Source organism: Vicugna pacos, chromosome 4 (genome assembly GCF_048564905.1).
Source record: "Vicugna pacos chromosome 4, VicPac4, whole genome shotgun sequence".
In the NCBI taxonomy this organism is placed as follows: Eukaryota; Metazoa; Chordata; class Mammalia; order Artiodactyla; family Camelidae; genus Vicugna; species Vicugna pacos.
The window spans coordinates 69,270,106-69,283,692 of NC_132990.1; the positions used below are offsets into that span (position 1 = coordinate 69,270,106).

The 13,587-nt window shown below is 38.1% G+C and overlaps 1 protein-coding gene across 8 annotated transcripts in view; it reads left to right on the top strand.

Moving 5' to 3' along the window:
* Positions 1 to 13,587, top strand: part of RABGAP1 (RAB GTPase activating protein 1) — a 134,593-nt gene that overhangs the window by 98,856 nt on the left and 22,150 nt on the right. For all 8 annotated transcript variants that reach the window (XM_006205533.4, XM_072960088.1, XM_031677513.2 and 5 more), the window contains 5 exons: positions 3,431 to 3,505; positions 6,658 to 6,783; positions 7,384 to 7,527; positions 9,306 to 9,347; positions 9,604 to 9,732. In XM_006205533.4, coding sequence (XP_006205595.1) covers positions 3,431 to 3,505; positions 6,658 to 6,783; positions 7,384 to 7,527; positions 9,306 to 9,347; positions 9,604 to 9,732 — 516 coding nt within the window. The remainder of the gene's footprint in view (positions 1 to 3,430; positions 3,506 to 6,657; positions 6,784 to 7,383; positions 7,528 to 9,305; positions 9,348 to 9,603; positions 9,733 to 13,587) is intronic.

Below are 13,587 nucleotides of genomic sequence, written 5' to 3' on the forward strand. Positions count from 1 at the left end.
TGGTTTTAGGACAGGCTAGCAGTAATGGACACGTTCTCCAGTGATAAACTAGATGCTTTAAACTATAAGGGCGCTTCGAATTTAGAGAAATATTTCTTGGGTTTAATTTTATTTTCCCCATAGGATGCACAAAACTATAATTTCTGTTTGTAATCCTCTTTTCTGATCATCCTTTTGTAACCCCTTGTCAGTTGTGCTTCCCACTTAAACAGCCAGTTCAGCTGTCTCTCACCTTACTGCAAAATGTCCCAGAAAGAAACCCTGTGCTCACTGACTCTGGTCTCTTACTCCTGATTCCACTGTACTATAGTTTCTTTCTCATGGTGTTCTTCCTTGCAGCACTCTCTACTCTAACTTCTTACCCTCCTGGTTAAGCGTGCACTTCTCTAACAGCTTAACTGATTCCCTCATTATTTTATCTCTCTCTGTCTGCTCCTGAAACAGAAGCCTTCCCCTAGGTTCTCAAGTGGTTCCTGTAGCTCTATACTGTCTCTCTGGGTGAGCCCTCTAACCCCCAAAGCTTCTGCAATCACCAGTGCACAGATGTCCCAAATCTACATTAGCTCATGGCCTAAATTTCTAGCTGCCAGTTGGTCTCCATGTAAAAACTTTCAAATATATCAAACAAAACAGGTCTAAAAATTGAGTTCCTTTAAAAACATACTTTGTTATGAAAAGTTTCAAACGTACATAAAAGTTGAATAGTATAAATGAATTTGTATATATCCCTACCCAGGTTTAATATTTATCAACATACTGCCACAATTGCTTTATCTATCCCTTTAAAAATTTTTCCTGAAGTAATTTAAAGCAAATCTCAGACATCACAATCCTAAACTCTTCACCAAATATCTCTAAAAAGTTAAGATCATTATCCACCTATAGCATCCATCATTTTCCATCAATACCATCTAGTAGCCACTCTATATTCAGATTTTTAAAAAATGTCTTTATACCTTTAGTTAGAATCTGAATCCTGCAATATCCATACTGTGTTTAGTTGTTGTATGTCTTTAAATTAAAAATAATCATCCTTTTCCCCCATGCCGTCCTGCTAAAGATATAGTAATTTCTCTGTTATTTTTCAGTTCCTTTCATTGGCCATGTTAAGTTTGATATGACTGATGTCTCTTTTAGCCATACTTCTCTCTCTTCACTACCCTGGTACAGACCTCTGTCATATGTTGCTGGCACTTTTACAAAAGCTGCCTTGCATTAGTCTCCCTGCCTTTGGGTTCTTGCCTATTCATTATATGCTCTTTGTTGACCCTAAAATTGGATCATTTTAGTGGCCTCCACTAAAACCTTTAGTGCTTCCTTTAACCTACAGAATGAAATCAAAATTCCTTAGTTCATTTCCTGGTCCTAGATTCTTACTTAGCTTGGTATTAAAGGCATTTTGTAATGTATCTTGGCTTATTCCCGAAATATTTTATGCTTCAACCACATTGAATCTCTCACTGTACTCTGGTTGATTTACTTGTCAAACTTGCCAACTGAACTGTGAAGTTCTGGAGGGCAAAAATCATTTCTTACATATGTTAGCATCTGTGGCACTTGTCCATATGGTAGGTGCTCAGTAAATGTTGATGAATTAATAAAATGCCTTTTCTTACCCATATTTCATCACAGCCCCATGAACCTTATATTCCAAACATTTCCCAAATGTATTACGTACTCTCATGTCTATGTCCATTCCTTCAAGCTTTTCCATGAGCCTGAAAAATGCTCCCCTCCATTTCTACTTTCAGAAATTCCGTACGTTTTCATTGTAGTACGTAATTGATTAATCCATTTGCTAAGCACTTTACTTGAGAGGACTGAGAATACTACATCAACTCTATTATGTAAATACTATGATTATTCTCATCTTACAAATAAGGAATATAAGTAATGGTCCTACGATCCAGCTGTAGAGAGCAGTTGTAAGATTTCAATCCAACTCTGTCTAACTCTGATGCCTCTCTGCTTTCTTGACCAATCACCTATTGATTGGTACCTTCATAGATACTGTGAAACTGCATTCCACAGAGCTGTGTTGGGATATATTATACTAGTTTTTAATAGTCTTAACAAAATTGGTATTAACTCTTGTTAATTTCTACTAATTTGATAGGTGCAAACTGGTGCCTCATTGTATTATAAACAGATTATTTCTAAATCCCTCTGTACATCTTGTCTTTGGGAAAGTGTGTTTCTTGTTCTGTTGCCTTCTCATCAGATAAGCTTTGATGAAATGGGGGATATAATGAGATGCTGAATTCTACTTAAATTTTTGAAAGCATGATTATGTATATAAACATTAATAGTGTTTAGTGAGTGCCTGCTGTGTTTTAAAGCTATAGTTTCACCAAAAGCTAATGATAAAACCTCATGTATATATTAACTTGTCATCTAATAAGCACTGGCATCAGATTTTGCTAAGTGATCTGAATTCTAAACAAACCCATCTCTAAATTGCTTTCTTGGGACGCAGAGGAACCCTGGCACAAAAAGTAAGCGGAGAATAAAGGGAGTTTCATTGGAATTACATTTGTCAAACAGGGAGTAGCATCCTGAATCTGTAGAAATTCCCCTTTCCACCACAGCTTACATGAAAACTATAAATATGGTTCATAAAAACAAGACTCTGAAAAACCACTAAAGAACCAAAAAGAAAACCATAAGGAATGTTTGATATCAATATTCTGTGATAATGTTAATAAGAGACAAGTAGTAATCATCTGCTGCCAAGAAAAATACAAATGAAAATTCCGAAGGAACCCACGAATGGTTTCAGAGGAGTCCCTCTTATCAGAAAAGTTATTACTGGCATTGTGGAAAGAATTGTATTTTGGTTTCTTTGCCAAGAGATTTTTTCCCAGAAAGAAAAATGAATAACATTAACAGTGTTAGTGATTGCCTGCTGTGTGTTGAGGTGCTGGCTAGATTGAATAGGGACATCACCTCAGCCCCTAAGAAGTTCACAATCCAGTAGAGAGGATGCACGTTTAAAATGCGGTGTGGTAAGTGCTGTAACAACCGTGCATTTGTAGCAAGTGCCATGGAAGTACCGAGAAGAGAGAGAACCCTGGGGGAATGGAATATGTTTGGAGCCTAAAGGAAGAGCACATTTTTCAGACAGAGAAGAGGGGAAAGCGTGAGCAAAGAAAGGAGGTATGAAAAATTTTTTTAGTGCTGAAATGGGTTTACTTAATCTTACCACTCCTTGGCTACAGGAAGTGGCATTGTGACAGTCGACAGTCCTATTTATTGTAAAGAAAAAATGGAATTGAAGAGAAATGTTTGCATCCTTCACTGATCATCAGAATGCCACAGTGGAGTGTGGGTAGCATCTTCGAGGTTCCCATGTTCAGGTTCCTATAGGGCAACTATAGCTGAGTGACTGCTTTCATTTACACCTCCTGTGTTGTTGTTTTTTTTCCCCCAGGCTTATTCTGTATATGATGAAGAGATTGGCTATTGCCAGGGCCAGTCATTTCTTGCTGCTGTTTTGCTTCTTCATGTGAGTAATTGGATGTCTGTGATTTACACATGTCCTGCTTCAGCTTGCACTAGCCTTAGACTTGATCTAGGTTTTATATTGCCTTTGACCAGACTCTAGGGCATGAGTGTTAACTCATATCTGGAAACCTTTCCCTTAAATTAATATAATGTCATCATGAAAGAGAAACATGGGAAGAATAAATCACAGTGTTGAAAATTAGTACAGGGGTGGACTTCATTTTTATTATCAGGGTGATTGGATAAACTTTAGTCTTGGTTGAACTTATTGGGGACATCTTATCTTCTCTAAAGTAGCTGCTGTCACCAGTCTTTGTTTTGAGATTTATGTATTGGGGTGGGAGGGAGACAAAGAAGTTGGCTTTCTTTGGTGCTGTTTTATTCATTCATTCGTTCATTCATTCATTCAGCAAAGACATTTACCCCTATCTTACTGATATTTTTTCAGATACACAGCAGAATTGAAAAAATGCTAAGCTGAACACCCATATACTCTTCACCTAATTTATCAGTTAATATTCTTCCACACTGCTTTCTCTTTCTCTGCATCTTTCTCTTGTTCCTCTTTTTCACATACACACGTTTTATCTGTTATTGAAAAAAAATTTTGAAATTATTTTTGGAAAATAAGTAGCAAACATTGAGATACTCCACTCCTAAATACTTGTGTGTGTCATCTCCTAAGGGCATAACCAGAATATGACAATCATGCCTAAGAAATTCAGCACTGATTCAGTAATGTCTTACAGCCCACATTCAATTTTCCCTATTTACTCAGTAAAGTCTTTATAGTTTTTTTTTCTAACCAAGATCAATGAAGATTCAGGTGTTGCATTTGGTTGTCATTTCTCTTCATTCTTTTAATCTGAACAACCCCTTTTGCCTTTTTTAGTGTGTTCCATACCATTAACGATTTTGAAAAGTTCAAGTAAATTGTTTTGCAAAACTTCCCAAATTCTTGATCTGTTGGATCATTTCCTCATGATTCAAGTTAAAATGCTTGGCAAAAATACCACACAGGTGATGTTAGCAGAAAGTTTTTGAGCTCCTGTTACAGTCTGAACTGTGCTAGAGATCAGAAGTGAATAAGACAGACATGGTCCTGGACAATCCTCATGGATACAGAGCTAGTGAAGCTGATTAGCTGTAGGTAAAAAAATCCACAAGTATATCATTGATTTCACTGGCTCTATGAAGATATAGTGAACAGTCTGATGCAGGATTATAACAAGGGAGCCTCATTTAGATTACAGGCTTCTCTGGAAAGGTAACCTTTAGGATGAACCCTGAAAAATGAGAAGAAGTATCCATTCTCTTGTATTTTTCTGTATCATTTACCTTTTTTAAAAACATTGTTATGAAAATAGTAAAACTATTTTAAGAGCAAGAGGGTGGAGAGTAGAGCATTCCCAGCAAAGGGAATAAAATGGGGGAAACTTGGCATCTGGAAGGAACTGAAAGAAGGTCAGTGTGACTGGAGCGTCACAAGTGATGGGGAGAAAGGGAAGGAGCTAGAGAGGCCAACAAGACCAGCTTAGAGAGAGGGGAGCTGAGGAGGCCAGGTCACGCAGTCTAGATTTTGTTTCTCTAAGATGAGGAAGCTTTTGAAGAGGTCTAAGCCATTTTGTGTAGGTTGTAATACAAGTAAAATAAAACCACTTTGTATCTTACTGTGAATGTCGCTTGTTGGTATGGGTAGGTATACAAAGGTAATGATAAAGCTATGACATTGATAAAGAGGTCAAGTTTTTTTTCTTTCAGCTTTATTTACATATAATTGACAAATAAAAATTCTCTGTGTGTATATATGACGTGTATAATGTGGTGATTTGATACAGTATACATTGTGAAATGATTATTACCACAAGCAAGCTAATTAATACATTCCACAAGAGTTCAAGTTTTAAAATGTTGTTTTGTTGTTTCAATCAGACTTTATATAAAGTCTCACAAGCCTAGGTGATTTGTTTTTGTTCTCAACTTTAGTCCAAGGACATTTATCCCCATCTAAGTACCACAGCTCTTAAAATGGGTTTCCCATTCAAATCCACTATGTCTTGGTTTGAGCTCTGTGCTGACTACCATCATATTAAAATAAGTGCTTGTTTCAGAGTAAGAGCAAATGTGCTGTGTAACATCAGAAATGCCTCTCTGTCAGACCAAGTCTCCCTCTGTGGAAAAGTGAAGTTGCCTTCCATGACAGAGACCTCAAAGGTCTGGTCCTTTGCCCCAAAAGCTCTTACTTTTCCAACAATAGTTTGCTATCCTTTTCTCATTTATTACTTAGTCTGATTTGCTCTTTAGCTCTGTTTATTCCCAGTGGTTTCTTTGCTCAGCCCACTTCCATCATCTTGTTCAGCAGAAGCCCACCCACCTTCTTGACATTTGGAAATCTTGCTACAGTCACACACCCTGCCTTAAATAATATTTCCAGTGCTTTTTTTTTCTGTTTTGAAAGCTAGACGTTTTGCCAGGTTCTCAGGGAGATGTTTTTCCATAAAGCTATGGAAGATGTACATATTATTATAAGTGGGTAACATTTATAAATAGAAGTGAATTAGGATTTTGGTAGTATTTTAAGTATTACTGCAAACTTTCCTGTAGTACTTTAAGCATTAATTCAAACTTTAGAATTCGTAAGGGTCTTCTGTAACTAGCCATGTTTTTAGTAACAATGAGGGAGAAAAACATTTTTACTAGAATGAAATAACTGGTAAAGAGGTTAAATACTATAACAGAAGTCTCATGATTTGGGAAAGATATAACACACACTTGAGTATCTGCCTGTTCCTACTCCATTCAAATCCTGTCCTCCGTACAAAGCCGATTCGTGGCTTCCTCCTGCGATTCAGGCTTTCTTGTTTTTGTGTTCCCTCTGATCTTTCTACCTAATTCATATTACTGTTACCGTATGCTGGTTGTATGGGCGGCTTCCCAAGGACAGGAACGGTGTCTGGCGTCGAGCAGCACTGTTGTTGGATATGCCTTGGTTGAGTGAGTTCATGTTATAAAACACAGCTACAGATCTGAGTTCCTGCATATCGCTAAATTTCCTAGTATTCAGATAAGAGAGTTGAATGATGAATTTAACATACTGAGAAAACTTCTGTATGTTTGTGACCCTCCCCTTTCTTCCTTCCCTATCTGTTACAGATGCCTGAGGAACAGGCATTCAGTGTTCTGGTCAAGATCATGTTTGACTATGGTCTCAGGGAACTTTTCAAGCAAAACTTTGAAGATTTGCATTGCAAATTTTACCAGTTGGAGCGCCTCATGCAGGTAAAAAGAGAATCTAGCTTGCATTTGCCATTAAGAGTGCAGGACTGGGAAGAAGTGAATTGATGAAATGGTGCCAAGGAACAATGGTGATGTCCTGAGCCATCCAAGGTTAAGGATTTATGTTTTTCATTTCTCACTATGTAATGATGACACCAAGATTAATAAGGTGTTAACCTGATGGGTATGAGCTGGGTTTTCAATCTTACAAACACCCAAAAGATCAGATGACTTTGTGGGGGGCTTTAACATGGAAGTCAGTCAGGAGATACTTGCCAAGGCTCTGAAGCTGGCTGGTTAGGGATCACATAACAAAAGTGAAACAAACTTTCCCAAACATTTCATAACTTGGAGAGAAATACTGTTCTTCCAAATACTTGTCACCATTTGGGGATTCCTCTTTAGAGCTACTTTGTGGACTAGAAACGAGAGTTCAGTGCCAGTTTAATACCGAATGATGAGTGTTCTTCTGAGCACTTGGCGGTTTTTAGAAAAACACACGTAGGTGACTTTTTTGGCCTATTTCTGGCAGATTTATGGGCCTCCTGAGTAGGAGTTGAATAGCTGCACATGTGCCCAAAACTAATTAGTTTGCTGTTTCAGGAATACATTCCTGACCTGTACAACCACTTCCTGGATATAAGCCTTGAAGCACACATGTATGCCTCCCAGTGGTTTCTTACGCTTTTTACTGCAAAATTCCCCCTCTACATGGTCTTCCATATCATCGACCTGCTTTTATGTGAGGTACGTATCAGAGGCCACAGCACTTTGGCTTTTGTTTGTATGTCCTTCCTGTGTCAGCTCTGTCAAAACAGAATTTGTTGTTCTCATTTCATTTAATTGCTGGAAACTCCAGGTTTAAGTGACTCTTCCTTGAACTGAAGCTCATAATCATGTTTTGTTAAAAAGTACTCTCTGCTTTAAAAACAAAACACACATGAGGCATTTGTATTAGTTAGTATTAGGTTTGGTTGCATTGAAGAAATTCAAAACAACAGTGACTAAGTAAAGTAGAGGTTTATTTTTCTCTCTCATGTAGGAAAAATCGAATGTTGGTGGTAACCTGCCTTCCCCAGAATGCAGCCTTGTCCCTGTGGCTGATGAGAGCCCTGCCCACCGTCTTTGTATTTAAGCCCAGGAGGGTTAGGGGTTGGGAGGCGGGATGCATCCCCTCTTTTGAAAAGAGACTTTCTGGAAGTTCCACCCATGTTTCCACTTAACCTCTTACTGGCTAGAACTTAGTACATGATCATACCTAGCTGCAAGGAAGAATTTTTTTTTTTCCAAGCTGGGTAGGAATTTGCTAAAAATTGGGGCTCTATTACTAAAAGAAGATAGATATTAGAGTAAATAACAGTCTTTGCCTCAGTATGTTTTTGGGTTTTCAGGTGTGTGTGTACCTAAGAAGAAAAACTAATTTCAAAAATATGTTCATCATAGAAACTATAGAAAATATACGCAAAAAGATTTTAAAATACTCATAATTCAGCTGTCTAAAGGGTAACTGCTTTTCGCATTTGGTGTATATTCTTTCAGCCTTATGTGTGTGTGTTCATATATGTGCATGTGTAATTTCTTTATGGAACAGCTTTTTTCATATGGAATATTATGTAAGAATGTATATTCTGTATGTATATAAAATAGATGAAAATATGATTGCTATATTATGCCATTTGGTAACCTCTTTATTTCATATACTTGAATATCTGTAGACAGACACACATCTGTACCATCCTTTTTGTTTAATTATCCCATATTCAGAACATACAAAAGCCTGTAAGAAATTTGTATTTTCTGTCCAGCTTGAACTTCTATGAGAACTAGCATTGCCAAGTATCCCATTCTTTGAATATACTGTGATTTATATAACCAGTTCCTAGTCTCAGACCTTTAAATTGTCTGGTTTTTCACTATTATGAACAACCATTTGTTAAGTAGTTACTATGGGCCTGGTGGCATGCTAAGTAATTTACATGAACTTTTCAACTGATTAGCTTAGAAAACCCTTGGGAGAATATTAGTTACTATAGAAATTGAGGCCCAGAAACTTAAAAAGTTTAATTTTCTCGACAAATTAATGTTAGTGCCTCCCCTCATATATCCTTTGCCTCCATCACTCCTAGAATGATTAGATGAAAAGGGCAGATTGGAGGAAACCCTGAGCAAATTCAGTTCTGTTACATAGAGTTTATGGACAGAGTGATGGTTACACTTGGAGTTAGTTTCTGATAGATCACAATTTTATGACTCTAATATTTTAGTTTGGAAGCATTGAATATTTTGGAAAGCGTTCTTGAATGTGGGAATAGGGCTAGAAAATCTCTTCTCTCAGAAAAATGGGAGACTGGGTCTGCTTTAAGTGGTTTTTTAAGTGGTGGCCTTGTGATTTTTATTTTCCAAGAGATTCCATTTCTTTACTCAAGTTCTTACAATTTCTCTAAAATTGTGGGATATTCTGAAGACAAACAGTTTAATAGTCCAGATATAAACATTGAAAATGTTTTCTGTGTTTTCTCTTTTAGGGGATAAGTGTTATTTTTAATGTCGCCCTTGGATTATTAAAGGTACACATTTATTTGTAAGCTGGATTATCTGGCATTCCTTGTTCAGCACTTGCAATATCTTGGTCTTAATCTCATTCTGAGCAGCCGCGTTGCTCTAGCATTATCCCTGACAGTGGATATGTGCAAGTAGCTCTGGCAAAGGCTAAGAAGTATTTTCTGGGGATTATAAAGGTGCTGGGATTATAGAATGCTTCTTGGGCACCTTCTTAGCAAAAAATTTTTTCTGTACATGGTTGTACTTTGTTCTTTTTTCAAGACTTCCAAGGATGACCTGCTATTGACAGACTTTGAAGGTGCCTTGAAGTTCTTCAGGGTTCAGCTTCCTAAGAGATATCGCTCAGAAGAAAATGCAAAAAAACTAATGGAATTAGCTTGCAACATGAAGGTAAAATAATTTCTGCATTAATTTAGATTATTTTATTCAGTTAATGTCTCACTATTCCTGATCAAACTATCAACATTTATAATGTATTAATAATAATGTTTTCTTTTATAGGTATAATTTTCTAAATATTTTCATATATATTGTATCTTATGTGTTCAATTTCATTGCTTTCCCCAGTCTTTGAATTCTGGGAATGATGTTGTTATCCCCATTTTGAAGACAAAGAAATACACAGAAAGATTGTAGCTCCCTAGAGTTGTATGGTTAGTTAGTGGCAGAACTCAGGTTTCATAATTTCTGCCGTGCTGTCCTTTAACTTTCAATATTTGTTGTTATGGCCAGAAATTCCCTAACATGAAACTAATAATGCATGAAGGAAACTCATTCACTTTTAGCACTCCTAATTGGACATTATGATGTATCATTTTATCACCTTTATTGTGGTATGATTCCTGTATAGTAGACTACACATATTTCAGATGTACAATTTGATGAATTTTGGTAGATGTACACATCTATGAAACCACCGCCACACTCAGGATAGCTAACATTTCCATCAGTTCCCCAAGAGGTGCAAATTTCAAACTCCTCATTTATCCCTATCCCTTTTTAAGGTGAAAAAATAGGATCTCCTTATGTTCATGTTAAAATTAAGCTTTGTTTTTAAAGAAGAAAAAGTAATTGAGGGAGTTTAGTTTGGAATTTGAGGGATGGAGGCAAATGAAGGACAGAATAAAATAGCTGTATTCAGATTCTTGTAGGGTGCATAAAAGACTGTCACATTTACTTAAAGTGACTCCAGAGGGTAGAGCTATGATCAGTGTATCAGGGCAGATGTTGTAGGGGAGGAGCTTCACTATCTACTGAGTAGAGCATGGGCTTGGAATCAGACTTGAATTCAGAATTACTTCGCCTGTTAAAGACACAATTTCCTTATCTGTCAAATAATATTAGACTTCTAGTTATACGTTAGACTGTGCTAACTCAGGCTACCCTTCTTTAAACATATGTAGATCCTAGGTAAAGTATAATCCAGGAAATATTTAAATACCTGGATTAACTTGAGAGGAAAAAGGGACATGCCCAGGTACCTGAAACAAAGCAGCTTTCAGAGCTGGTATGTGAACTGATAAAGCAGTACCCCAAGGAAATATGGAACCATCAGTATTAGGGTTTTAATGCTCATGAAGACATATGATATGATTTGGGGCTTTTGGGGTCAGCTGAAACTGAAATCTCTGCATAAAGTTAGGACCTTGGAATAGCCACCATGTTTGTAAAAGGAGGGGATACAAAAACTACCTATTAACCAGAGAAACTATAGAAATCATAATATAAAGTGAATGGGGGATTTGGGGGGAAAAAAAGAACTAGAACTTCTAGAAATTAAAATAATCATTAAAGATCATCCAACTTAATGTTATGTACTTCACTAGTATTATGGATAACATTTAATGATACTGTACCATGTGCCAGGTACTGTGGTTAAGTGCTTTTATGTGTGCGGATTAACTACAGTATGTGTGCAATGCTTGGTGCCTGGTAATGAGTGAGGGTTCAAGAAATGATGGCTACTGCTGTGATTATTTCCTCCCTGGTTTTTCAAGCAGATATCAAAGTCTTCAGTAACATTTACACGAATGATGGGTTTGTGCACAGAGCACGAAACCAAGTGAGCTGAGGTTCCTAAGTCACTCTTCCTCAGCCTGGTTGAGCATATAGGAGGATGCTGCCTCTTACTTATCATTTCTTCCTTTTCAAAACCGGCTCCTTGCTCAGTTTGCGGCACCTGGTTGCTCAGGCCTGAGAACGTGACCCCCTGCTCTGCTTCTCCCTCTCTCTCTCTCTCTCTCTCTCTCTCTCTCTCTCTCTCTCTCTCTCTCTCTCTCTCTCTCTCTGTCTCTCTCTCTCTCTCTCTCCCCCCCCCCTCTCTCTCTCTCTCACATTTCACGTCTTCATAGTCCGCATCCAAGCCCTGTCGTCAAAACGTATTATTGTGAATCTGCAACTCCCCACCCTCTTCATCACTAACACCCTGATCTAACCATCTCATCACTTCTCTTCTAGAATATTCCAGTAGGCTCCTTGATCCTCCTGTCCCCACAGTGGTTTCCTCCCAGAATTTTCTTGATTTCATCTCTCCTTTGCTTAAAACTCAAATGGCTTTTTAACCTCAGAATAAAACTCAAGAGTTCTTGCCTTGACCCACAAGGCCTGGCGCCATCTGACCTCTGGTAGCCTTTCTGATCTCAGCTACTACTACTTTTCCCCCCTTACACTTTCCAGTTCAGACACCCGGCCTCCTTACTGTTCTTAAACATGCACGCATGTTCCCCTCTTTGTGCTTTTGTGCTGGCCTGTGGTGTTCTCCTTGACGTCCTCATGGCTTCGCCCTCACCTCTTTCAGTCTTAGGCTCAGTGATCATGTCGTCAGAGAGGCCTTCTCTAATTTAGTGTCTAAAGTAGCAGCTCCCTCCAACTCTTTACGCCCTATCTCCTGTTTTCCTCATATCACTTACTGCTATTTAATGTTATTTTGTATCTTTCATTGTTACCTGCATTCTCTCTACAGACTGGAATTATCACAAGGGACTTTATCTCTTGCTTGCTGCTGAATCCTGAGCATAAGGATAGGATCTGCTTATAAATATTGGTTGAATGAGTGAATAAATGAATATTCTGTTGAGTTTCTTCCAAGTATTTTACAAGGAAGAGTTTACATGGATTTGAGCAAGGCTTTAAAAATAGCTTCTAACCGAAAGTTTTGCCTTTTGGGTTTTTATTATATGGATTCTTTATTTCCAAAGTCCAGATGGGAGGTGTCTCATGTCTTTTTTCCCTTGCCTGCACTACCGAGGAATTAAAGTAGACAGGGCAGCACAGCACACGTTGTTACTGCTTAGACGCACAATTCCTGGGGATCTTGGCGTGGCAAGGGCGCGCTGCGGGTGATCCCCCTCCTTGTGTGTGATGCCGAGTGAGAAAGATAGTAATTTTTTTTTTGTTTTGAAATTGACTCAGCATGGAAAGCCTACAGATTCAACAGGACATGAGAGAATGAGCTGCTTCTGCTAAAAGGTGAGATACGGTGTGTACAGTTTAGTTAGTGATGATTAGTTGTATTCTGGCAGCTATACTTAATACCAAAAAATACTGAGGGAGACAGAGGCAATAGCTGAGCCAATTAGTGACAAAAGACCTCAGTCACAGTGATACTTTGTCAGCTTAAATAAGAAAAATCATTGGCAAGCTCAATTACGAGCCCTGCGGTATGTGGACTGCACGACTTGGGAGTGCCTCGGTCAGCACAAAGTGCACGTGACCATCTGGGGCTTTGGAGCACCCTCTAGACACGGAAAAGGGGATTCCTGCTGTGGAAATGGCTTGGAAACTAGCTTTTGAATTTCTTGGTGTAAAAATTAGAAAGGAAGCATTGGCTCCATAACTCAGTGGAATCCCATTCCATTATTTTTTAATTAAAAAAATCAGTTAAATCAGTTTTCTCAGTTATAGTTCCTGATTAAGGTGGGAATTAGGAATACTTCGTCTTACATGCCAGTCCAGGAAACAAATACCTGTTCTTGTTACTGTCTTGTGTTTAAGCAATTGGGATGTTATAATTTCCAGTATTTGTATAGGTTTTATAAGAATCTCATTTCTTCCTCACTGTACCCTGTGAACAAATAAAGTGTGGAAACTCAGGCTTGTAAAAGTCAAGTGACTTACCCAGCTGATACTGGCTGGCAGTGACAAGAGCCCTAGAGGAACTCAGTTCTTTTGACTCTTACGATCCCAACGCTTTCCACTCCGTTGCACTGCCTCTTCTCAGTGCAGAAGTGCAGTGGGAGTTAAGTT